The sequence below is a fragment of the Pagrus major genome, chromosome 4, assembly GCF_040436345.1.
Source record: "Pagrus major chromosome 4, Pma_NU_1.0".
Lineage (NCBI taxonomy): Eukaryota > Metazoa > Chordata > Actinopteri > Spariformes > Sparidae > Pagrus > Pagrus major.
Window position 1 is genome coordinate 27,364,618 of NC_133218.1, and position 25,430 is coordinate 27,390,047.

At 40.8% G+C, this 25,430-nt stretch overlaps 2 protein-coding genes across 2 annotated transcripts; one reads left to right on the forward strand and one right to left on the reverse strand.

Annotated features, from left to right (window-relative positions):
* On the forward strand, positions 1 to 11,522 carry cstf3 (cleavage stimulation factor, 3' pre-RNA, subunit 3). Its single transcript, XM_073464699.1, has 20 exons — positions 1 to 228; positions 929 to 1,033; positions 1,207 to 1,302; positions 6,418 to 6,450; positions 7,235 to 7,332; positions 7,424 to 7,490; positions 7,580 to 7,614; positions 7,707 to 7,833; positions 7,945 to 8,022; positions 8,119 to 8,281; positions 8,797 to 8,906; positions 9,031 to 9,147; positions 9,229 to 9,447; positions 9,529 to 9,631; positions 9,770 to 9,839; positions 9,933 to 10,128; positions 10,217 to 10,367; positions 10,464 to 10,558; positions 10,666 to 10,726; positions 10,949 to 11,522. The coding sequence occupies exons 1-20, from the start codon at positions 202 to 204 to the stop codon at positions 11,146 to 11,148; spliced, it is 2,151 nt and encodes a 716-aa protein (XP_073320800.1). The 5' UTR covers positions 1 to 201; the 3' UTR covers positions 11,149 to 11,522.
* A 964-nt stretch (positions 11,523 to 12,486) lies between these two features.
* depdc7a (DEP domain containing 7, paralog a) lies at positions 12,487 to 23,096 on the reverse strand. Its single transcript, XM_073464671.1, has 9 exons — positions 23,047 to 23,096; positions 18,662 to 19,127; positions 16,770 to 16,900; positions 16,469 to 16,661; positions 15,093 to 15,313; positions 14,791 to 14,933; positions 14,587 to 14,712; positions 14,180 to 14,258; positions 12,487 to 13,827 (listed from the first exon to the last, which is right to left on the reverse strand). The coding sequence occupies exons 1-9, from the start codon at positions 23,060 to 23,062 to the stop codon at positions 13,604 to 13,606; spliced, it is 1,599 nt and encodes a 532-aa protein (XP_073320772.1). The 5' UTR covers positions 23,063 to 23,096; the 3' UTR covers positions 12,487 to 13,603.
* Between the last annotated feature and the right edge of the window lie 2,334 nt (positions 23,097 to 25,430).

The following is a 25,430-nucleotide window of genomic DNA, read 5'->3' on the forward strand; positions in this document are numbered from 1 at the left end:
GTTGCTGCTCGCGGAGCGGAACACGGCTCTCACGCCATTTTGAGATATTGCCGTTGAACACTTAGTTGCTCGAGGATAATGTGATCGACCGTCGTGAAGCTATGCCGAGCATTTAGTCGTTTTTCAAAACTGCCATATCGTTATTAGTTGAGCGTCTATCCAATTGATATAGCATTTCTAACCTAAAGTACTCTTCCAGTGATGTCCACCGAGGGAACAGCCGACCAGGTAGCTACATGCAGCTCTGCTGAGGGGCAAGCTAGCCCTAACTGAAACGCTAGCATAGTTTAGCTTGTGTGTTGTTCTTGGATAATGTTAGTAACTAAACTCTGCTGCAGTAACGTTATGCATATCATGTTGTGACTCGTTATGCGTCAGTATGAGCTAGAATTAGACAATAACGCGCACTAAAGTGATATCTAGGGGTTTGTCTTAAAGCTAAGTTTAGCCTGTCGTACGCCATATTGACTGGCTAATTGTCGCTGCTAGTTGTCTGGTATTAACGTGTTAAGCTAGCTTAGCATTACCTGCAAGGTAACTTGATATCAACGTGCAGTTACTTCCATGTCGTTATTGAGTCTACTATTCACGAGGCTGGGTGTTTTGTAAGTGGTGCCAGCTTTTAAGAGATAGCTAGCTAGTAGAGAAACGGCGGTCAGTGTTTGTAACTTGATTTACCTATCAAACAGCACCACGGCTGATGTTCGTCATAGTTGTACCATATACTCGAGGCGTGGCTATGAATTCAGTTCCCCATTAATTAATATTTAACCCATCCGTACATAATGAGAACGCATTTTAGTGTTATGTTAGCCCTCTGTAGCCGCGGGCCCCTACATGAGCCACTACGCAAGAAGGATCACAGTGCATTGCGAGTCCGACCAGCATCGTAACCCTTTTCTCCTGTGCCCTTTGTGTTGCATTGCAGGCTGCGGCAGAGTATATCCCGGAGAAGGTGAAGAAGGCAGAGAAGAAGTTGGAAGAAAACCCATATGACCTTGACGCATGGAGCATTCTGATTCGAGAAGCACAGGTTTAGTGACACAGAGTTGCATTCCTGGGGTTAAGTAAACTGGGATAAACGGGTGGGGGGGCTGAGGGGATATAGATTGTTAAAATACAAAGCACTTAAGCCTTTTTCCCATATGACTGCTTCTTCATATGTTTCTTAATACAGTTGAATGTAAATGAATTCTCCTTCTTTAGAACCAACCCATAGATAAAGCGAGGAAGACATATGAGCGACTTGTCGCACAGTTCCCAAGTTCTGGGAGATTCTGGAAACTATTCATTGAAGCCGAGGTTAATACTTTTTCTTTTCTTTAGTGTGCATGGCTGGGATTTTTTTCTGACATGATCAACAATGTGATTTTCACACAAACAAAATGTCTCTTACTTCAATGACGTTTAAAGTCACAATTCTTGTTTTGATTCAGTAGGCCTGGGCTAGCTCTACCCTGTATAGTGTTTATCGTAAGAGTAATGAATGAAGACGTTTTTTTTGCTGTTGAAAGCATCTGCCGAAGAACATCCTTCACAATGATGGACCTGGATTGAACATAAAGGTAGAATGATGTAAAACACTTAATTTATGAGGCTCTAGCTGGACTGATTAAGAATTGTGCCTTTAAACACAAACAAAGGGGAAATTAGCTCTAACGTTTCTTTTTCAGAAAATTCTTCCTATGTTCCCAGAATTTAAAAAATACATATTCTCTACTCTGCGTCATATTTAAATGGGGTAAAATGCATTTGTTGCATGTTTGGTCTGCAACAGTATTAAAACTATTTTAATGGTATTGGAGTGCATTAGCCTTTTATTCACTTGTCGTGTCAATTTATTGCCTCCTGTGTCATTTCTTTCGGGTAATTTTATAAACAAATATTTTGATTGTGTGGCCCATTCTTTCCTTGAGACATTTCTCCCCACTCCTCCTGAACATATGACCAGTGACCCATTTGCCTTGATGCCATCAACAGGCTTTGCTATTATGCAATCAGCTACTGGTAGGATGATTCATTTTCCCTTACATACAATCATTTTTTGCTAACCTGGTGAAGTGCATTTTCTGATGCCCTTCACTTCAGCAGATGACTACTGAAAATGGCATTAAACACATTGCTTGCAAAAACTTGCACAGCACTATCAAGCATCATGACTTAGTTTAAAGTGCAGTGTGTAGTTCTGGAAAGTGATCACCTCACTGCTGTGAACTGAATGTTGCTGTATGTTGAGGACTTAGTGTATGTGGTTTGTTGCTGTGAGGTTGCTACCCTGCCCCCTCCCTCTACCCATATCCTCACCCCCGGTCTGTACCAACTTGGATTACCCAGTGCTAGAAAAGGCCTGGAGTGATATTCCATGAAACTGCCATTTATATGTTATGAAAGGGGAAAAGAACACACTGCCGCCTTTTCCAAATGGACTAGGCTTCACAGGAACAGTCCTTAATAATTTAGTCTAGCCCACAGATGGCACTAACTGTACTCTTGCCAGTAAAGCAACAGTGTCAGTCTCCACACTACTAATATATCACCCCCTCTAACAAAGATGACAGCCAGCAACAGCATAAAAAAACCTAGAGCAGAGTGGCTACTACAACGTAAAATCAGAGAAGATGTGAAGTAAATTTAAAACACCATCACTGAAGCAGTATTTGTCCAGCAAGCATTACATGTAACAGATTTAAAATTTAATTAGTTTCGAAAAAGATAACCTCATTAACATCCTATTTTTTTTGCTTTTTTAGGAAAAAGTCTCGTTTTTTTCCTCTAAATTAGATGTAGAGATGTCGTATAGGTGCAACTTGTGACTGTTGGTTGGTGGGTGGAAGAAGTACATTATCTGAAGACTATGGGAGGGAATTTAACTGAAGAGTGCATCTATAGTGAACAGATTATTTACTAGAACCCAGACGATGGAGTGAGTGTGTTAACTCACTGTTAAAGGATAAATTCACCCAAAAGTGAAAATTCCGTCATTATCTACTCCACCTCATGCTGATGGAAAGTCAGGTGAAGTTTCTTGGTCTGTGAAACATTTCTGAATCCTCACAGCAGAACAACATTGCAGCATTCTCCTGAACTACTCAAGTAAACGGTGACTTGTTTTAGAACATAAAAAAATAAATAAAAGAAAACAAACAACTGCTCCATACAGCACATCTGGCATAGTCTCCTGAAACCCCAAGATCCCACATTAGTTTGAAAAGATACGCTCAACCACGTTAAGGGTATACATATTGTCCTTTCAAATCAATTTGGGATCTTTTTGAGGGATCTATTACAGAGCCACTTTATTTTTCAATGTTTTTCAAAACAAGTACCCATCCACTTTAGTTGTTCGGAAGAACGCTGTATGCTGTGAAGTTAGACAATTTTGAGATTGTGTGGACTAAAAAACTTCCCCTAACTTTCTATCAGACTACATGTAATGACTGAATTTAAATTTTTGCCTTAAGACATCCTTTAACATTTGCAACAAAAATAAAGAACATCTAATAATTGAGGCTGAGGTTTTATTGTGAAATGTTTGGGTTATTGTATTTAAGTGTAATTGAGAAGTTTTGATTGGGGAAGTAGACTTTTAGGTTTGTGTGTTTTTTTTTTTTATTTTTAGGTTCCTACTGAATAGAATTGCTCAAAATACACTTTTATTAGTAGAAAGTTATGCTAGGAGAGGGCAGAAAAAATTAAAATGAGGAGCTTAGTTTGCTTGAACTAGGCCAATCCCTTGAAATAAAATTAAGAAATGTTTATTAATGTCAACTTACAACTTACTTTTCACAAATTTCCCGTTTCCACCTATTTATTAGTACCCTATCACCTCTCCCCACTAAACTCCAAACCACAGTTCAACCCAAAACACTCTAGGATACTAGTTTGTTAAATCTTCATATACAGTTTTATATAGATGGTTTCTGTCTACTGAAACTGGACAGTTGAATAACATGACATTTAATGTATTTATTTATAGAAGCAGGCAGTGAGTTCTAAAATTAGACTTTTAATCCTGGCATGTATTAGCATTATATTTTAATAGCTTGCAACTCATTTGCTATTCATAGTCTAAAGACCTTATTTGGTAAGTATGTGGATGAGCTCTTATCCCCCCTCCTGTAAAGGAACTATAAACTTACTTAACCAACTTACAAAACCCCCACAGCCTTACAAAACCTAATTTTGTGAAATTCTCCATATTCTGCACTTTTTTTTTTGCCATAGAATACAAAATATTTTCATTAAAAAGCACAGCGTATCCTCCTGCATGTGTGGGTCTGGTTCTCTTGAGATTTAACAAAGTCCTCATTTCTAAAAGGTGCACAGTAGGCAAATCCTACCAAGTCTTTTCAGTGCTCACATCTTTTCAAATCCCTCTTTCAGGGAATCGAGCTCTCTCGGGATTAAATCACACATTAAATTCACTGAAACACCCTGCAGAGTATAAGCAAATATGCCCCTGTGTCTAGATTGCCAGCACATGTTGTCTCTGCTGGAGATAATTGAGGCTAACTTCTCCAGCATGTCAGTCAGAGTTTTTTAGGATACTTTTTGTCACTTTCATTAACGATAAGGCGGTATGTTCTATGATGAGAAACCAGCGGGAACTAAAACTCTTGCTGAACTCGAGTCACCTTAAAGTCTAATTTATTTTTCTGTGTGTTCACAGCAGGAGTGTGTAATGAGCGCACTATTTCAAGCTTGCTAGTGCAATGTAGGGAAATATATCAATAACTTTTCTAATATTAAAGTTGTTTCTGCAGTGATCTTTAGTAGAGCTTTATGAGGCTGTTATGTAACCAAATACTAAAGACACCAAAGCAATAGATAGAGGTGTAACGTTTCCCCCCAGGAGGAGCATCTAGAAACTTAATGAATGCAATACATTATGTAGGTGATCTATTTCAGGGTAGCACAGGGAAAGACCTTAGAATTAGCATCAGTTGCTGTAAAGACTCCATTGTTGTTAATCTAATGTTATATACCCTGAAAAGCTTTAAAAAAAAAAGTAATCCAAGAAAGTTAAATAGAATAGTTTGTAAAAGCGTAACGTCAAATTTTGCTGGTGAATTAACGTATTTCCTGGCTAAAAATAAACATTGGTAGATGCATTTTCAACGCATCACACCTTTTGTCTCTTTCTATATCTTACTACTAGATTGTCCCTGTTGCTTGGCGCCGTTTTTTTTAATTAAAGTGGGAAGTTTAGTGTGCCGGATGTGCTGTTGTCATGCCTGGAATGAGCCAGTAATGTAGGTCAGTCTTTTTTTAGGGAAGATACCCTAAAGGCAGTCTAAACTGCGGTTGCTGTGCACTGCACTGGTTTACAAAGAACACAGCTGGAGGAAACTATTTTCCTAGAAAATACACATTTGTAAGGGTTGTCCTGATTTTTTAAGTTTCAATGCTGTGTTGTATGAGAGAGTAATTTGTCCATTGGCGTGAATTGCATGCAACACTAAGACATTTTTTGCATTGCTTTGGTCATAAATGGCATCAATTACCTGAATGAACTTTTCATCTTTAATGGTTAAGTTGCATGTTCCCCCAGATGTAATACACTAAGTGTGCATACATTGTATATATAGAGAAATACAAGTTGAATTCAGTCAATGGTGGACAGTTGAGAGGTGACAGAATATACAGGGGGGACAGAGAGTGAATAAAATCTGTCAACCAACCCGACAGAGTGGAATTTACTCGTTAATATTGTGAGAATCGTTCTGTCAGAATTCTGTCAACGTCTTGTACATCTAAACCTGAACTGCCATTATGTGGTTGATTAACATTTTCTATGTAACGCTTTACTCACTGAAGCACTGCTCATCTTACTTTGGGATATTTACCTGCCATGTAAGCTTACTTTATGTTGCTTTCCAGGCTAGTTTTGCTTTTGTGAATTTTGTAGAGCACATTAATGTAACCACAATTGGACAGGATAGGTGTACCCGAGGTGCTAATACCACAGAAACCACAGCCTCTTCTCCTGTCTGTACTGGAGGGAGCTTTGAGACTGGCTTCAGCTCACCAACAGGAGGCAATATCAAACTCACTGCTGCAACAGTGTTTACCAAGGGAACAAACTCACCCGAGGCTGTGAAAGGAAGAGGTCTTTAAAATGGCATACTGTATTTCTCAAATCGGAGCACTTTATTAAAGTGTTCTCTGGCTTTAGTATTCAAAATCTGCAATCCAAAATTTTGTCAGAATTTTTTTTTTCTGTGATGTGGCGCAATCTACAAAGAAAATAAATACCCCTTTTTAACAGTAGTTTGTCATTCTTGTGTGAATTTCACTTTGTTGATCTTTAGTCTGTGTGTATGTGTGAGTGGTCACATTTGCATGAGTGCATGATTCCTGCAGCTATAAAACAGGAGACGTTTTGAATTAATATTGCATTTACACTCTTATTTGCAGATCAAGGCTAAAAACTATGACAAGGTAGAAAAGGTAAGTGTCCATCACACTCATGAGAGCTGACACGTGTCATTTTGATACCTGGGAGGGGTCGTCTGACTTTCTGTAATACTGTTATGATTCTTGTGTTTTCCACTAAGATATGCGCACACTATTTAACATACTGTTTAAACCAGCTTTGTATCACAGGGCATCTAAAACATAGATGTGAAAGGTCATGTTTTTTGTCTGTAGTTTGTTGTACAACAACAGCTTTATTATTCATTAAAAAAGAATATTGTCCTATCTCTTTGTTGTGGTTTATATATAACCATGATTTTAATTCAAATGTAATCTTGCTACTGATGACATTTATCTCTGCATTGGTCTGGAATTGACTTATTGTTTGTTTGATGGTCTTTTAAATAAATGATGGGAGTGCATCCTGTTCAGTTTTTGTCTGAATGTCGGTTCCACACATCATGACATGTATCCCTCACACTAATTCAAACTGTGGTGCTTTTGTTTGAGTCTGGAGGAGTTAACTGAGAGGTAGGCCAAATCTGAGGCCCGCCTAATGAAGCGGGATAACTAAAGTGTTGAGAAAAACCTGGAACTCCCCCAAATGAGCTAAAGTAAAGTAAAAACAGCTTGTCTTGGGAATCCCCCTGCTAGGGATATGCTACTAATGATCACATACTAGTTTGAGCATGGATTTATAAAAAACACATCCTTATAACACCAGATGGGTGGTTGTCTTGTAGAATATTCACAGTATCTATCAAACGTTTGCTTGTGTCTCTATAACAGTTATATCCCTGTGTCCTTGCCTCTGTAGTTGTTTCAGAGATGCCTAATGAAAGTCTTGCACATCGACCTGTGGAAATGCTACCTCTCATATGTTCGAGAGACCAAAGGGAAGCTGCCCAGCTACAAGTAAGAGAACATGCTGCACAGTTGGGTTCAGTGCATGTTGTACATTTTTAAATGCACAGTTTACTTCATACATTTACTCTCTAACCCTCAGAGAGAAGATGGCCCAGGCGTATGACTTTGCTCTGGATAAAATCGGCATGGAAATAATGTCTTATCAGGTACACAGATCTGGACTATATATTTGAATCTGTGTGTATATGTCTCTGGTAACTACCAACACCTAATAGCTTTTCTCTCTATCTACCAGATCTGGGTGGACTACATCAACTTCCTCAAAGGAGTGTACGTGTTTTCTTTCTCGTTATACTGTGAAACCTCACAAACTTTGTTCACCAACTTGTAAATGTTGACATTTATGTTTTATGTTCCATCAGTGAGGCTGTAGGCTCATACGCAGAGAACCAGCGGATCACAGCAGTACGGAGGGTCTACCAGAGAGGCTGCGTGAACCCCATGATCAATATCGAGCAGCTGTGGAGAGATTATAGCAAATATGAAGAAGTGAGTGGCCCACACAGGCCTCTGGCTTTTATCTGTCCACCTACATACTTTTCATTTGCACATATGGATTTTTGGCTGTTAAAAGACTGACTTGTCTGTTTTTATGAACAGGGAATAAATGTACACTTGGCCAAAAAGATGATTGAGGATCGAAGTAGAGACTACATGAATGCCAGGAGAGTGGCGAAGGTGAGATGAGTGTCACAGATCTGTTTTGAATCTTTCTGATATATCACAAAAAACTTTTTGTAAACTAATTCAGATTATTCCGTTTGTGTAATTCAGGAGTATGAGACCGTGATGAAGGGGTTGGACAGGAATGCGCCCTCAGTACCCCCCCAGAACTCCCCTCAGGAAGCCCAGCAGGTAGAAATGTGGAAGAAGTACATCCAGTGGGAAAAAAGCAACCCACTGCGCACAGAAGACCAGACCCTCATCACAAAGAGAGGTGATGATCAGTGAGGAAACGTTGTGCCCGAATATGTGAATATTTGTCTCAAAGGGATGTGATTCCAGTAATGATGTTTACAAATTTCATATTTCATACAATTTTCTCTTGTATGAAGGCAGCCACTAGAGGGCGCAGGTTGACATTTTCCTCTCACTCATGGTTTAGATCAGGGCTGCCCAAAGTGGACCACTATAGGGTTCAGTTTGGCCCACCAGATATTTTAACAGAGGGGGAAAAAATAATATAAAGTGCTTTTCGTGCTGTTTTATTTTTTGCTCTTTAAATATATAGGATCCCTAATTATTAAAGACTTTCTATAATCTGAGCACGGTGGGCAGAGTGACGCTTTATGCAGGAAGTCAGTCAGTTAACTTGGAATCCACCATTTTGCATCTTTATATATAGTACAGTAGATGTGTGCTCTTGGCCCACCAAAATTTTCGTGCATCTCTGGTTAAGATGCATTGATTCTGTATTTTATTAATTTCAGTCTATTGTTTTCTGTGTGGCAGTGATGTTTGCCTACGAGCAGTGCCTGCTGGTGCTGGGCCATCATCCTGACATATGGTATGAGGCGGCACAGTACCTGGAGCAGTCTAGCAAACTGCTAGCAGAGAAAGGGGTAAGAGATGAAACCTTTCAGATTCTTAATTTGATGTGGAACAGTCAAGAATCTGTTGGGTATTCTTCAACTTCAGCTCAAAACTGTCGTCTAATTCTTTAAATTCTTCATCTTTTTCTCTCAGGATATGAATAATTCCAAGTTGTTTAGTGATGAGGCAGCTAACATCTACGAACGTGCCATCGGGACTCTTCTGAAGAAGAACATGCTGCTGTACTTTTCGTTTGCAGACTATGAAGAAGTGAGTGTTCAGTTGCCTTTGAAACACAAACTGTCATCAACCCTCTCAGGGACTGATCAGAGTATGTCTTTTGTCTCCTAGAGTCGCATGAAGTACGAGAAGGTCCACAGCATCTATAACAAACTGCTGGCCATTGAGGACATTGACCCGACACTGGTCTACATTCAGTACATGAAGTTTGCCAGGAGGGCTGAGGGCATCAAATCAGGTCGCACCATCTTCAAAAAGGCCCGAGAAGATCTACGCACGCGTCACCATGTGTACGTGACGGCAGCACTGATGGAGTACTACTGCAGCAAGGTAAGTACACATCATTGTATGTTAATATATGTACGGTGTGGCTGAAACTGATCTTACAAACATGCTTTTTTTCCCACACAGGATAAATCGGTGGCCTTCAAGATTTTTGAGCTCGGTTTGAAGAAATATGGCGACATTCCAGAGTATATACTGGCATACATTGATTACCTCTCACACCTTAATGGTAGGTCATGTATAATAAGATGCAGAGTTAATGCACAGAATATAGAAAATCAGTTTGTTTTTCACCACTAATCCACCAATCTAAGCAGAATTTCTCATGTGTTTTTTCTTCTTTTCTTCCTCCACTCCGTCTCTCCAGAGGATAACAACACCAGGGTTCTGTTTGAACGTGTCCTCACCTCAGGAAGCTTGTCACCAGAAAAGTCCGGGTAATGTCAAGTACTGATTAAGGTTGCATGTATGTGCTGTATGTATATGATGTAATAATCCATATCTGATGATTTTTGTTCTATGTTTTCCAGTGAGGTCTGGGCTCGGTTCCTGGCCTTTGAGAGCAACATAGGAGACCTGGCCAGTATTCTGAAGGTGGAGCGCAGGCGATTCACTGCCTTCAAAGACGAGTACGAGGGCAAAGAAACAGCCTTGCTTGTAGATAGATACAAGTTTATGGACCTGTATCCCTGCTCTGCTAGTGAACTGAAGGCCCTTGGATACAAGGTGTGTATTTTTGCCCTTAGAGACAGATTACACAGATCAGACTTGTCTCTTAAGGTATATTTAAACTGTTTCTACTGTGCATTTGTAGGATGTGTCTCGTGCCAAACTGGCAGCAATGCTCCCAGAGACTGTTGTGGCGCCGTCTGCGCCTTCACTAAAGGATGAAGCCGACCGTAAACCTGAGTACCCCAAACCTGACACCAATCAGATGATCCCCTTCCAGCCACGTCACCTCGCCCGTATGTAGTCCTAAGCTGTCTACTGTCTCTTCTCCATGTATTCAATGCTTAAAAGGATCCATATTTGATGTTAGCCTCCTGTGTTCCTCCCCACAGCTCCAGGTTTACACCCAGTCCCTGGTGGAGTCTTCCCAGTCCCCCCAGCTGCTGTTGTCCTAATGAAGCTGCTCCCTCCGCCTACGTGCTTCACTGTGAGTCGCAGCAGCTTAATACTGTCATGCTTATATTTACTGGAAATGAAAAAAAAAACTTTTTTTCCTACCCGATAGCAAAGTCTGTGGTTTGTTTCTCGCTGCAGGGTCCCTTTGTTCAAGTGGATGAGCTCATGGAAAGTTTCAGGAGATGCACACTTCCTGAGAGTAAGTTGCTTTTCTGAATCCAGACCAATTTTATTTGTAGCCACGTTAGCATCGTGACTCTGGTGATGGAAATGTCACTCAGACGGGTTGTCAAATGACCACTTTGGTCCAGAGTAAAACATGTTGACAGCTGCCAGATGAATTTCCATAAAATGTGTCAGTGTGTCAAACTGTCGTTCTACCCCGTTTGACATGTTCCTGATGTGTTTTCCGCCTCTGTAGCTGTTGATGCTGCTGTAGAGCTGATCACTGGTAGACAGCCCGATGCAGGAGGGGAGGGCAATGGATCCATGGAGAACCATGCTGTTGCCAAGTCACTAAAGAGGCCAAATGCAGATTCCGACGAGGAGGACGACAAAGGAGCCGTGGCTCCGCCCATACACGACATCTACCGTGCACGCCAACAGAAGAGGATTCGATAAAAGTAACACTGAACCCTACAAGAATGTCATATGAACAGGTGGTCCTATGGAGTAAACGTACATGTCCCCATTTCTGAGTGCGTCTGACAGATTATACATCAGTGGTTCTCTGTACAGAAGACAAGAATACATGCACACGCTCACACATACAGACAAATGTACAGTGTGCACACCTGAGTGTTTCTGTGGCTTTTTTTGTTAACAGTTTTCATTTTTAAAGACTGAACATTATACTGTACAAAATTTTTAATTCAACCATTGTTTTTGGCACACAGCTCAGTTTTGGCCTTGTGATGTTCCAGTGATGGCAAAGTGGATTTTTTTTAGATAACTGGAGGAAACACAGTTCCTTTCAATAAAAGTGAAAATTTCAACCAGATTTGCGTTTTTATTTGATGTAACTGATTATTTATTGCTATTTTCTGTGTAACAGACGGGACGTTTGTCAAGACTTCTTTCTTAGCACAGGCCTTGTTGTTACCACCAGGTGGCAGATCGTGACACTTAGTTGTTCTGAAAGGATCAATCCACTGTCCAATTAACAAGATCAACGGAAGACAGAAGGATTAGCTAGCTTTGAAAAGGTTAAGGAGCCCTTATTTAAGAGTAGAGGGTTTGCTCCTGTTTGCATTTTAGCCACGTAGACTTTTTGATTCTGAAAATACAAAAATAAAAATCATCTTCAACTGATTTACAACATAAGCTGACATATCCAGACAGTTCATTGGTGTAACAAACTCTTCTTGATTGAAAATAAATTTACTTTACACGGTGAATATTTTTCAGTGTCAGCCAGCTGCTTATTTTCACATTGGCCTGATAACATCATTATCTGGCTGCAGCCTTTATTCTGATGTGTGGCAGCCTATCTCAGCTGTGCCTATTCATATGTAGGTGGCATAAAACATTTCATGCAGAACACCATTCTACTGCAACATAATACGATTAATTATAGTCTGATTGCTATTTTGACATTTGCACCGCCAACTCTATAATTAAAGCAACAGACTGTCTTTCAGAAAAGAATAATATCTATGATGTGTTTTTGTATTTAACAGCTTCTCAATGACAATTCAGAGTAATTTGTTTCCCTCAAAGTGTCAGTACCTATCAAGCAAAATAATTGCTTGTTGGCCATCGTTGTCAGGTAAGCTGTGAATTTCTAGTCACTGATTTCAGCTAAAAAACAGTCAAAGCACAGTAATAAACATCTGATTTTGCTTTTTAGCATCAAAGGCATGTCTGATAAAGAAAGAAGCACAATTTTTTTTCTTGAGATGTCGAGATGAGAGCGTTCAAGTTTTGGCTGGAACTGGTAACATAAACAATGACAGAATATGAAAGACATCACATTTTTTATTTTACAGACACAATATTCAACAAAGTTTGTTAGTTGACTGGGAACCAGCAGCCTCAGATTCCCCAGTTACACCACTCTCTATCGAAAAAAGAGGTGACCGTTTTAAATGGATGTGCACGGCCTGTGTGCGGTCAAGTAAATGGACACAAAGTCAGGCAAACTGTCTCAAAATCAAATCTTATTCATGTGTAGTGGTTGAATTAAATAATACACATTTTGTTTCCGCAATAAAAAATTTAAAAAAAAGGAAATGTACCTTTTATGAACGCTGAACAATTTTACTACGTTCTGCACAAAATACAAGCAAGCTGTGTGTGGTTTTAACAGGATTTGGGAATGCTTTTGTCACAAGGAAATATGGAAGTGATTTCCTCCACTGATTAGGAGGAGTACATTAACCTTATTTAAAACAGAACCCTGAAGATGCCACTAAAACATGGCTAACGTTTTCAACAAAAAAAAGTACAAACATCTGTTTTGCTGATTTGTTGCAAACAAACACAAAAAACCCAGAGGGCTGACTCTCATGAATGTCTCCGACTGTTTACTGCGGCACAGCATCAGACTTTCAAATTGCCAGGTTCAAATTTCCGCTCCTCAGACAGACATAGCTCGACTGTACATCACATTGTATATGAGAAACCACATGAACAGACACATTTCTTTATTGCTAACACTGTTCCTATTGCACAAGCACAAAGAATACATCCATTGAAAACGCCATACGCAGACTTGACCTTATAGGCTGCAGACATCGAGACGCATTGCAGGGTGAAAACATAAAAAAAAAAAAAAAAAAAAGAACACTTGGTTCTTTTTGTCATTCTGGGAAAGTAACAGAGTCGCATATATAACTAAAAGGGACTTTTCATGTTAGTGTCCTGCACCAAAGAAAAATATCGAAGAAATTGAAGTAATTAAGTCCTTAAATATCGCAGCTTCTCAAGAGTCTCTACATTTAAAATTCACATTCTTGTTCAGTAGTCTAAACTATTTGCATACAAGCAAATACAATCCACTTACTATACTGCACATCATTTACATCACATCTACTTCTTTTTACATTATAATACATGAAGTGTTAAAAAATAAATATCACTGTAACAACATGTTGACACTGTACAATCGATTTCCAAAGTACTGAACAAAAATCTCTGGGTGGCCTTTGTAAAACTGCCCCAGCAGCCGCCTCTTCTCTTTGGAGGAGAGTTTGGGGTTCTCGTGGACTGTCCGGAGTAAGGACCGAAGTTCTTCTTTGGTGGTTTTTTGTGCGTTTTCTGAATAGGTCGTAGCACTTACTCTGGTGCAGTATGTTGATCCTGCAGTAAAGAGTGATTAGAGAAACAGAAATTAAGTGAAAGGTGAGTTCTCCCACAGTAGTTGCACAAAAGGCATTTAAAGGGTAACTCCGCCAATGTATTTTACACATTAATGTGCTTACAGGTGTTGGGGAGTACTACTGCATATGTGAAAAAAGTAGTATAAAGCCTTATGTGGCCCCCAGAGGAAGCTGCATGTAATCACATGAAGCTTCCTCTGGAGCCACAAAAGGCTTGCGCAGCAGTACTCCGCAAGACCTGTAAACAGACTTTAACATGGAAAATTGGTGGCGTTACCCTTTAAACAAACAGAATGTCTTAAGATGGATAGATACAAGGAAAATCTGCCTACCTGTTACCACATCTGGATCCTTCCCTTTCATTATATTCATTATTCTGTCACTGACCATCTTGTGCAAAGAAACAGGAATCTGGTGGAAAAGAGAGCAAAAGAAGTTTCTGTTTACCTTTTTATTTATAAGATCATCATAATAAACATAAGTTTTATGTTTCCTTGGTTTTTTGGCTGTCTGTGCTCTTACACTCAATCACTTTGATTTAATGTCAGGGTTGCAATCCTGCTTCTGACAGCCTGAGTTAACAGCATTCTGTAGGTGCTGAACGAAGGATGTAACGATCAACATTGTTGCAAAAGACCTTAGTCATTGTATTGATACAATGACTAAGAGATGGTGATTAGATGACCGGACACACACACATGTATACACACTGGCAAAGCGACAAATCAAGAACACTCACTTTGAACAGATCACAGTGGTTGTCCATCATGAACAGCACCATCAGGTCCACCTTGCCTTTGGAGAGTCTTCTGCTGTAGACGATGGCACTGGAGAACGACCTTTTCACCGCCATTCTGTTCTCAATCTGACAGAGAATTATTTCGAGTTAGCAGAGATCAAATATACATAAGCGGATACACATGAGATGCACAAAAGCCCTCACCTCTTTGTGCAGTTTGACCTCCTGTGGTTTGGCTGCGATGGCCATGAATCTCAGGAGTCGCCGCAGCTCCTCCCTGTTGCGAGAGTCCTGCAGCTTCAGGCTCAGCTGCAGAGTCTCCAGAGCTTGCTCTTGCTTGCCATTCACTGTGAGCATACCACAGAAAATACAGGAATGAAAACAGCGAGTTTGAGGAAAACAGCCCTTGTGATTTAACTGGCATGGGCAGCAACATTTATGCAACCTGCCTTTATGCATCACCATAAAACAGGATATCAAAGAGATCTGATGGCTCCATGTCTTACCGAGTAGCTCCGAGATGCCAGAGTAGATTTCGAAAATGTGGTTGCTGAGCAGAGGCGGCTGTTGTGTGTGTCCGTAATGCTGAGCCAGGACCTCGTAGAGCAGCCTCTTACACTGAGGCAGGTCGTCAGTGCAGCCAGACAAACCTCGACTGACCTCCACCACCAGTTCATCAGGCAAAAACTCGAGACAGTCCACCGCGCCTGACATCCACTCATCAGCCCTGAGGGAGAGGGGAGGGTAATGATTTTAAACACAGCCGACAGACTGGTCAAAGGAGCGACTCAGAGATGGAGAGATAGAAAGAAGGTCACACAAGCTCTTGACCTCCACTGTCTCCAGTAAGCAAGCATGGATTTGGTCAGTTCCAGGCGAAAACACAGCGAGCAGATAGGTTAAACCAGGCTTAACACATCAGCATTCCATCATGATGATTTATCTAAGTAGAAGTAGCAACACTACACTATAAAACACTCTATTAGAATAAAGTCCTGCGTAAAAACTTTCACTTAAAGGTCCAATACAAGAAAATCAGACTTCCATGTCTCAGACTCGGGCCTGTGAGAGTTGACCAATCAGAGCAGACTGGCTCTAAAACGGAGCATTTGGACGGAGGACATTAAAGCACGAAAACACTTTCTAGTAGACACCCAAAAATAAAAATATCAACCTGAAAATGAGCATAATATGGGACCTTTAAGTACAAGTATAGAAGTATTAGCAACAAAAAGTGCTTAAAGTATCAAAACTAAAAGTACTAATTATGCAGAATGACCCTTTTCAGTGTTGTGCTGTTATTATTATTGGATCATTATTTTTGATGCAGCAATATAAGAGATAGTATCATGTTTAATGTAATCAGCTGTAACAACGCATTATATGTTTTTTATGCACAATCTTTATCTTCACTGTAGAGACTAACTATAGCTTTTAAATGAATGTAGCGGAGTAAGAAGTACAATAAGCTCCTTTGAAATGCAGTGAAGGAGGAGTAAGTGTAAAGTAGGATTAAATGAAAAATTCTCAGTTACAGTACAAGTGCCACAAAATTGTATTTAGGTACAGTACTTAGTTATTTTCCACCACTGTCTGTAACTTTTATTTCAATACTATTTCAATACTAATGGTTTTAAACTCGACACCTACAAATAATTTTACCATCCAATCAACAAATCGATGCTCAATAGTGTTTTCCTATTTGTTAAAGAGCATGGCAAAACAGCAACTTAGGGGAAAATCCTTAAATACGTAACATTTTAAAGATTTTATTTTATCATTTTGTCTGTAAAGCTGCTAAAGAGTTAAAGAAAAGAGCAGATTATGACTGATAGATCCCAAAAAACATATATTCGGTTAAGTGAAGCTTTAGAGGACTTACTGTGCTTCACTGAAGGCCTTGAGGACCTCACGGTCTAGGTAGCTTGATGTATACAACAGGTCCGGGTCACTGTCCATGCCATGCAGGGGAGGCCGCGACGTATCTTTACCCTCTAACAAGCTCTCCAACAGGGGGAGCTCAATCAGCTGCAACAGTCGGAACACCGCCTGCTGGTGCCACACCTCATCCACAACTGTGAAAACACAAGAGTTAAGGCCACAGGGGTCAGAGATACACAGACAGGCAGACACGTACTGTGAAAGGCTTGTACGTCATTCTCATCAGATGGGAGACGACTTACGCTCTTGTGATAGGCCTAAGTTGATCATCTGAGGGGTGATGGTGGAGCTCAGGTTGAGGTTTCCGAGCACGTCCTCCAGTGATTTGTCTGAACTTACAGGGGAGTGGGTGGAGTAGCTCAGCGCCTCTTGTCTGAAGAGTCACATAATAACAGCAATCAGTGGAAGTGATTGAAAAAGAAGAAAAATTGACTCATTACAGGAGCGAATGTGGCATCGGGCTGTTTTCTGGTAACTGTGATTCAGTCGCAGTTTGACGCTGCTTTGATATTGGTCATTTGAAAATCAAAACAGACTAAATAAATGCTCAATTTCCAGCACTGAACAATTTCTGAGGGAACATTAAATAGGACGCTTTTCTTTTCTGTTTATTTACATTATCTCCCATTAAGACGTGACTCGGCCTTGTGCCGCAAATAGCAAAAGCCTCGTTTAAACTGTTAGAGCACGCGGCTCCTCTGAATCTTTCATCTCCTATTAGTGACATCAGGGCTGTCTTCTGGTCCAGTCTGGAGCTGTCACTGTCGCAGCACTACAAAGTGCTGAGGCCATGCGTCATCCTGCCTGTCTGGTCTACATGTTCGACAGCCTCCCTACAATTTAATTCTAGGGAAATTCAGAAATACACTTATTGGCTTAGGGGACATATGAAGCTATGACATATATGACATCACTGTTAGCTCAGCAAGTTTAGTCACATTTTACCGTCAATTTTCTATTTATGCTTCTAGACTTGAAGTACTTCCTTTTTTTTGATCTTTCCTCATATTTTGGCAAATTGCACATACTGTATGTGAGTAAACCTGAATCTGAAGACTAGAAACAGAGGGGGAACAGCTAACTTAGCTCTGTAACAAGATCTTCTCAAAAATTTTATTGTAAAAACTGCACATTGTGGCTTTTCTTGGGGTAACGGCTATTTCTTGACTGTGACTCAGTAACTGGCATGAGTCTTCTCATCACCATGAGGTTGCCCGGCAAACAGCAGAGACTACAGGAAGTTACAACAGTCCAAAAATAGTCTAACACGTAATTTCTTTTGTCTATAACAAATTGTCATTTTCACTTCAGTCTATGTATTGTAAACAAACACGATAAAACATGTTAATTAATGAACTTTACAGGTGCTGGTAGGCAGATTTTTGAAATCTTTCTCAACAGAGTTGAGCTTCACGCTTTTCCAGCGACTTATATACTCAAAATGATTATTTATTTATTAAAGGTGCAACATGTAAGAATTGGCCAAATGTCAAATTCATACTCAAAACAAATAGGAGGGAGCAAATCACTCGAATAACTGCTAGCTGCTGCTAACTGAATCTGCCATTAGCCAGTTAGCTCAGTTAGCTTTGCAGCCAGCAGTCCGGACTGGGAGCTTGGAGCACTGGGGGAAGCACTGATGTTGACACCGCTAGCACAGAAGCTTTGACCAGAACAGGCCGGAGCTAGCTGGTTAGCATGCTAACTTGAACTGACAAAACTATCATTTCTTCACATTTTGGTGCTAATTTTTGCTAATTTTTGATTGTTTTCAACTAAAATCTTACACACTGTACAACAATTTCAAGCACTTTTCAAACCTCAAGAACACGTTGAAATTGTTTTCAAGGATTTCCAGGACACGTGAACCCTGTTTCACTTACTTACATACCTACTTTTTGATTTTGGAATTATTGCTTGTATTTGAACTGACTATGACATTGGTAATGAGGGGGTTACTGGAAATTAAGAGTGTCAGACTGCATGATGGGACTTCAAGAGTCTCAGGTCATGCCTCACTAGTTTTCAGAAGCACCTAGTCTTAATTTATGCCGGATTTGGGATTAGCTCTGGAGGAAGGAGAACAAAGCAAATCAAAAATTCGATCCGAAGATGTTATGACACGAGTCTGTACCTCTCACGTGATGGACTATAGCTGTTCTTGTTCCTGTTCATGCTGGGTGAGTCATAGCCGCTCTCGATGGTACTGGTGGAGTGAGAGTTTGCGTTGTTCAGCGATGATGATGATGAGCTGGTCGTTGGGCTCAGGAACCTGTACAGACTGCAGCTACTGTCCTCAAATGTGGCTCGCTTCTTTTCCTTCCCAAAAACTTTAACGCCCACCGGCTCAAACACCCTCGAGTCCATCAGGGCCTGACAGAGGCGGACGGCCTTGTAGCGGGGCACCGCCTCGTCGCCAAAGAAACGGTTCAGGGTGATGTGCGCCAACACCACGTCCACGGCCTCTGAGCCCAGGAAGCAGTCATGGTAGGACTTCAGGTTGTGGCGCCGGCGCTTGACCTCCACGTGAGTGTGGAGATTGGAGATGATGCTGCCCCAGATGTAGGTGGCCCGGAAAGGCTTCCCAGCCATGCCTTGTTCTGATGGAGGAGGAGAGGAGAGAATCAGTGGATGGAGGACGCCAGGAGAAGCAGGAAGTGAGCTTCCTTTACATTAATGATTCACATTTTAATTACAGCACAGATTTCAACTGAGTAATGACGACAGTTTTACATGCAGATACACACGTGGAGCAACAATAAAATCTGATATTTAACTATAGTTTAATGCACCCTTTTTATAGTTATTTTATATTTCATTGCTTGTATATTTAATTTGGTCCTGCTTTTTCTCTTTATATCTTATTATAAGTCGATTGTCAAGAACAAAAGGTTGCTTGTTGGAAGTACAGCTGCACTGATTAGTCGACAGAAGAGTAATTGCCAACTATTTTGATAATCTAGTCTTTCCGGTCGTTTTTCCAAGCAAACATTTGCTGGTTCTGGCTTCTTAAATGTCAGGATTTGCTGCTTTTCTTTGCTTCTTATGTTAGTAAATGAAGATCTTTGGGTTTTGGACTGTTAGTTCGACTAAATGAACAAATTGAGGCCATCACTTTGGGCTCTGAGAAATTGCGATTAAGCATTTTTTGTATCTATCTTTTTGACATTTATAGACTCAATGATTAATTGTGAAAATAAAAGGCTTTGGGTGTCTACTGTGTGACTACTGGGCAAATTAAACAAGCAATTTTGCAGACATCCACCTTTGGCTCAGGGAAACATTTTAGATGTTCAAGCTAAGCTATTAATTAATATATGATATACTCACCTGTATAAATAATTAAGAAAGGGTAATCAGAAAGAAAATGAATGTTTTTTCTAGAGCCCCGACCAATATATCAGCTGATTATCGGCTGATATTGACCTATAACAGATACATCAGAATTGGCATATATGTTGTTGATACTGACCATGAAATAATAAGAAATGTTTTTGGCATGTGGCTTGGCTCCAGTTTTTTCTCATGCAGATGATTTAAAAGCGCGCTAAAAAGCTTACTCAACTTTCCTGAACACAAGTCTTTTTGTCGACCACTTATTATTCCACACTTGACGTTCTCGGCATTGTCTATTGTCCGAGCACTTTCTCAGAAACTACAGGGAATTGCGCTTTCTGTCTGTGCGGAAAACACACACTCCCTCTCCTCTGCGTCAGTTCACATAATCAGAATCTGATTTCAAGTCAATGCATGTGGGTGTAACAGCACATGGTCCAAGATCAATGCATCTAACAGGGGTGCAGCAGCCGAACCCAAATCTTCTTCTGAGCCATACTTGTGTACAATATGTTCAAAAGCTTCATGTAAATTCACTTAACAGATGATTAACAGCCAATAATCAGATACTGCAGTCAGCCAGTGTGGCTTAATGACATTAGGAAGAACAAAGAGACTCATCTGTGCCTGATTTTCTTACCAGAACAGACACCTGATGCAATCTGTCTACACGGCCCACCACGCTCGATCACATACGCACAAGGAAACAGACACAATGATCATATTGTGAGCCCTCCCTCACAAGAGATGTCCTGATATGTTGCTGTTGTATTTTCCACTGGACGGGCTGCATTGCTGCTGATATGTGCACACGCATCAGAAGATGAGTCATGCAATCAAAGACTGGCACGTTCAACACATCTCATCTCAAGTCTTTGCTGATGGAAAAAAACGACTTGTGTGTCATCCACTACAAATCAGACTTACACTGAAAGAAAGCATATCTGGCCATATTGAGATGTTAGCGTGGCCTTCATCTCACAACAGGAAGCATTTAAAGCCTGCTGAGCAAATGTTAAGGGAAGATCTGAGAGACTCCCTGCGGCCAGGGGCCGTAAATCAGGCGTTGTCAGCAGCAGCCAGGGTCCGTGTTGTGATAACAGCACATGACAAATACTGTTACTGACCCATCTGTAAAACTTGACACGCACAAAAACACTCGGGATGAGTGCAGCAGCAAGCAAGCAGATGTTCGCCCACTTGTTTCGAAAAATACAACGTGTAGACTAGAGGAAGAGGTGTGTGGGGCTGATTTCTCGGTGATCTGCTGATTAATGAGATACATCTACGTCAAACTGTGTCTCCCTCTGGTCGAGAAGAAGCTGTCCTGAACTGGGGATTTGCATATCAGGGAAGAACAACATGAGGCTGCTGCAGCTGTTGGAGGAGGAACAACTTTCAGCAGCTTGCGTGCATAAAATAATTCAGATAAAATGAGTGAAAACATTTCTCTGAAGGGGCATTATGTAGTTTTGGAGAAGAAATACAAACGCTGAAATTTAATATTTACAATATCAATGAGGTAATAATACAAACTCGGATATTTATTTGCTCCATAACTGAATAAACAAGCTGTTCTCAGAGGAAAGTAAGTTCCCTAGAACACTGTTTGAAGTGGGAAAGGTGGCAGGGTCCGCCACATATAAACAGAGTATGAAACTGTGTTGTCCTTTAAAGAAAACTAAAGAGAGCTCGTTTATTTAGTTTGTTTCGGCATAAAAATGATGAATAACAAGAAAAATGACGATCTCTCCCGAAACTACATAGTGCACCTTTAAAGAAGCTGTGAAAACTTGGAAGTTTAAATAACACAGTCACTTCAAACTCACTTTAAAATGCAGACTAGCACGGGATTAATATATACTCTTTAGCAGGAGAAAGAAACTGCATTACCAGAATGAAATCCTTGATTTAGGTAGTCCTAGGGAAGGGCCATCTGGAAAATCCCATCAGGGGTCCCTGGATTAGCAGTCACACAATAAATCCGGATCTGATCATTATCAATATCCATTAATGCTTGTTTAAAAGGAAAAAAAAAAAGAATAGAGGTCAGGTGGGGGCCAGAAAAATCCTGGGAACCCGGCTGCGCTCTGTCACCTCGTGTTGCTTGCGCCAGGCTGAGATTTGAGCCCAGTTTGTATAACTGACGCCAGACTTCTTCCCTGTGACTATTGGTCCCCTTTATTTAAAAAAAAACCCCAGCAGATAGACTGCAGGATGCAAGAGTGGACTGACCCGTACCTTAGCCAAGTACAACAGTGAGCAGTGTGTTTGCACACATCAGTCGAGGTAAATAATCGCAGAGGGAGCAGCGCAGTGAACACAAGGGGATACCCCCCCTGTGAACATCTCCTAACCTGAGCTGCAAAGCAACATCACCATAGCTTCACGACTTTCGCACCATTAAAGCTCAGGATTGATTATTCCAGGCACATCAGACCAATAAGCAGCGGGTCGTTAACAGCCTGTGGCAGATACCTTCATTCCTCTAACATGCTGAGACCGGCCAGATTTAACCGATCAAGCCTCAGGACACAATCTGAACACGGCAGGCTATTGGCCCGTATGGATTTGAACCCTCACATCCTGTGTGATGTGTAGTCTATAGTGGCCCTTATATGTGAAAACAAACACGCGCGCGAATCACCTGTTCTACCTGTGTTTTGGACACAAACACGGGATGCTGAGTCGGCGCTGAGCTCGAATGTCAAAGAAGACCAAACTTTGTTTGTATTAATATCTGGACTCTTAATAAATTAGCTGAATAAGATTTATTAATTACACATCATAGACTTTGTTTTTCACTTATTTCCAAAACTCAATCTACAATAAATGTACAGATTACAATGGCGGCATACACATTTTATATCAGAAACAAGGGAATTTCGCTTTTATTTCACATAACTCTCTAGAAAAACACATTTTCTATTAAAAACACGAGCCGAAATAGACCCAGACTCACGCTGTGCGTAAAATGTCACCATACATTTAAATAGCTTCAGGCAAATACACACTAGCGCTAGGCGACACATTAAAATGTACTTTCTTAAAACATCCACACAGCATGTCACAGGACCAAACACGCCAAACTCCATAGGTTAAAACGTTATTTCAAGCACCGCGAGAAATCCGACAACAACTAATCTGTGTTTTGCCAGCTACTAGTGATTAAATTTGTATTACCTGGTGTTCGGTGCATGAAAACTTCCTCCAGTGACTGTAAAGACAGCCATTCAGACCATGTCCCTCTAATGTCTTCAATCCACAACGTGACGCACGCAACTAACTACAGTCAAGCCCGAAACCGTCCCCTCCCACTGTAATACATTATTCATGTGCCAATCACCGCCCTGCCCGGGCATTACCGTGATAATGAGGCTCCCACTGTTTCCCCCCAAGATGAACAAAAGGCACTGGCTCACTTATTCTTACATTTGGCCAAATCTTAGTGAAACTGTAAAAGGAAGGAAGAGCACATTGGTGTCTTCCTCAGCAAAAGGTTTGAGTCTTACAGGTGGCTCTAATTATTTTCTTCTCTCGCATGAAAGCATTAGTCATTACAATGCCATTCAGAGCAGCCAAAGGCAGCATGCACAGATTGCTGACATTTCACACCAAAGTCCTTAAAGAAGCCTTAAAGTAAAAGACTTTTCAGTTAAAGGAAAAGCTTAAAATCCAGGAAGTTTTCACACAACCTTTCACTCACATAGTCACACCCTGAAAGCCTACAGTGAAAGGAAATCTGATATGATATCAGAAACAGCAGCCACCATGTCCAACAGGTATGGAAATGCTGAGAGAAAGAAGATGAATGTTTGAATGAGTGGGATTTAAAGGGTAAAGACAAAAAAAACAAATCTGTGGACACAATACTGACACATGTGACTGCAGGTGCCTCAGGTGTCAAAATGGCCCTGATGCTTTCCCAGACTTGGCTTGAATTATGTACACAGGGCAGGTTGTCACTGAACTTGAATCATAAACACACCCCAGAGTGAACACACAGGTAGGCACTGAGGCTCTGACCCGGTGCCTTCTTTCTCGAGGTGTAGTCTGACAATGGAAAAGCAGTAAGCTGACACTGTGAACACAATGTTGGTCACTCGCCGAAAAGGGAGACTGAAAGAAAGACTGCCATCATCGTCGTGAGACGTGTGTGGCGCAAGGGGTGAGGCGCACAGGCAGCTGGGAAAAACCGGTTTGGTTACTGTCCTCTTCAGCTCTTTTATGTGTAAAAATGCTCTTTTACAACAGGTGAAGTGAGAGCGTGTGAGCAGGTGCACACAGGTTCTACGTCTGTTAGCCTTTTGATTAGAGACGGAGCAGAAAGTCAGCAGTATGACAAAAGAAGGAGGAATTTCTTTGGCTTGTTGAGCTGCTCTTGAGCAAGGCGGGGTGCTTTATAAAGACTACAGGTGTGCTTATGTGTAACTTTAAAGGGGCTCTCTGCTGATTTTACACATGACGTAGTTGTGTTTACTGATCATACTTAGTTGATTGCAACAGTTGTATAATGTTTGGTTCTGGAGGAAGTTTAAGACTTGCCTACATTACGGACAAGAAGGCATTAAAGGAGGCAGGAGGGGTCCGATGAAAGACGCATCATGGGAAATGTAGGATCCAGTGTTTATGGAGCTTGATCCCTAATAGGAAACAGCACAAGGATAAGAACATTTTTCCTCCCTGACAGCGATGCCGATACTGAGTGCTGATCTGATACCAAAGCCTTAATATATGGATAATATGTTACAGTTGTGCTTGAAGTTATACAAGCTTGCCATTTATGGGTATTATCTTCTTGTGCTGTACAAAATCTGTTAAGTTTTAAGGTTTACGGGACCCTGCGGGGTCTCATTTCTGATAAATCACTGACCTGGTATTGAAGTGGTGCTTAGACTCTTTACTCACCGATATCGATTTCAGCATTTTAGGCAGTATCGGAGGCATTTCCGATACTGGTATTGGTATCAGAACGACCCGAACAAGAACGATTAAACGAAATACTATTACAAAATCAACAATCCATCATAAGGACTCAGGAATTTAAAGGTGCAATATGTAAGAAGCCTCGTTTCCCGATGATACGTCACATCTGAATTATAACTTTTTTTCAGTCACAAAAGTAAACCCCACACTTTAAACACGTTGCGGACAGTCACCACAATGACGTACAAATCACAAGCATTACGTCAGTCTCTGGCGTCAAACAATCTCTGAGCACTAAATACACACAAGCTCAGTCAGTGTACTTGGTTGTAGCTTTAGCATGCTGTGTGTGTACATAAACGTACCCTTTCTGTTGCTGCAGATGGTGTATTTTATGAATTCATACTGCCATCATGTCAGAAGAAACCCACACTGTATATGAAAGGCAACTCTGTGCTTTCAGTTAGAGTGAGAAGTCTTTGGTTGAGGGCAAAACTGGTTTTGCAACTCTTCAAGTGAATGCGTTTCAGTTTGATGTGCTGGTATTTGTGAACTTGTCACAGTGCTGACTTCAATGCTGTAGAGTGACACATGTTTCAGACCAAAACAGAAAATGAGACAGAGAAGGGAGACAGAAAGAG

Excerpts from the sequence above, each read along its gene's own strand:
- depdc7a (XM_073464671.1), bottom strand. Across the intron at positions 16,901-18,661 it reads TATAGTCCATCACGTGAGAG|ACAAGAGGCGCTGAGCTACT; the intron begins GTACAGACTCGT and ends GTGACTCTTCAG. Across the intron at positions 14,259-14,586 it reads ACCACTGTGATCTGTTCAAA|ATTCCTGTTTCTTTGCACAA; the intron begins GTGAGTGTTCTT and ends CTTTTCCACCAG.
- cstf3 (XM_073464699.1), top strand. The coding sequence starts at position 202 with ATGTCCACCGAGGGAACAGCCGACCAG. Across the intron at positions 8,282-8,796 it reads GACCCTCATCACAAAGAGAG|TGATGTTTGCCTACGAGCAG; the intron begins GTGATGATCAGT and ends TCTGTGTGGCAG. Across the intron at positions 9,148-9,228 it reads CGTTTGCAGACTATGAAGAA|AGTCGCATGAAGTACGAGAA; the intron begins GTGAGTGTTCAG and ends TTTGTCTCCTAG.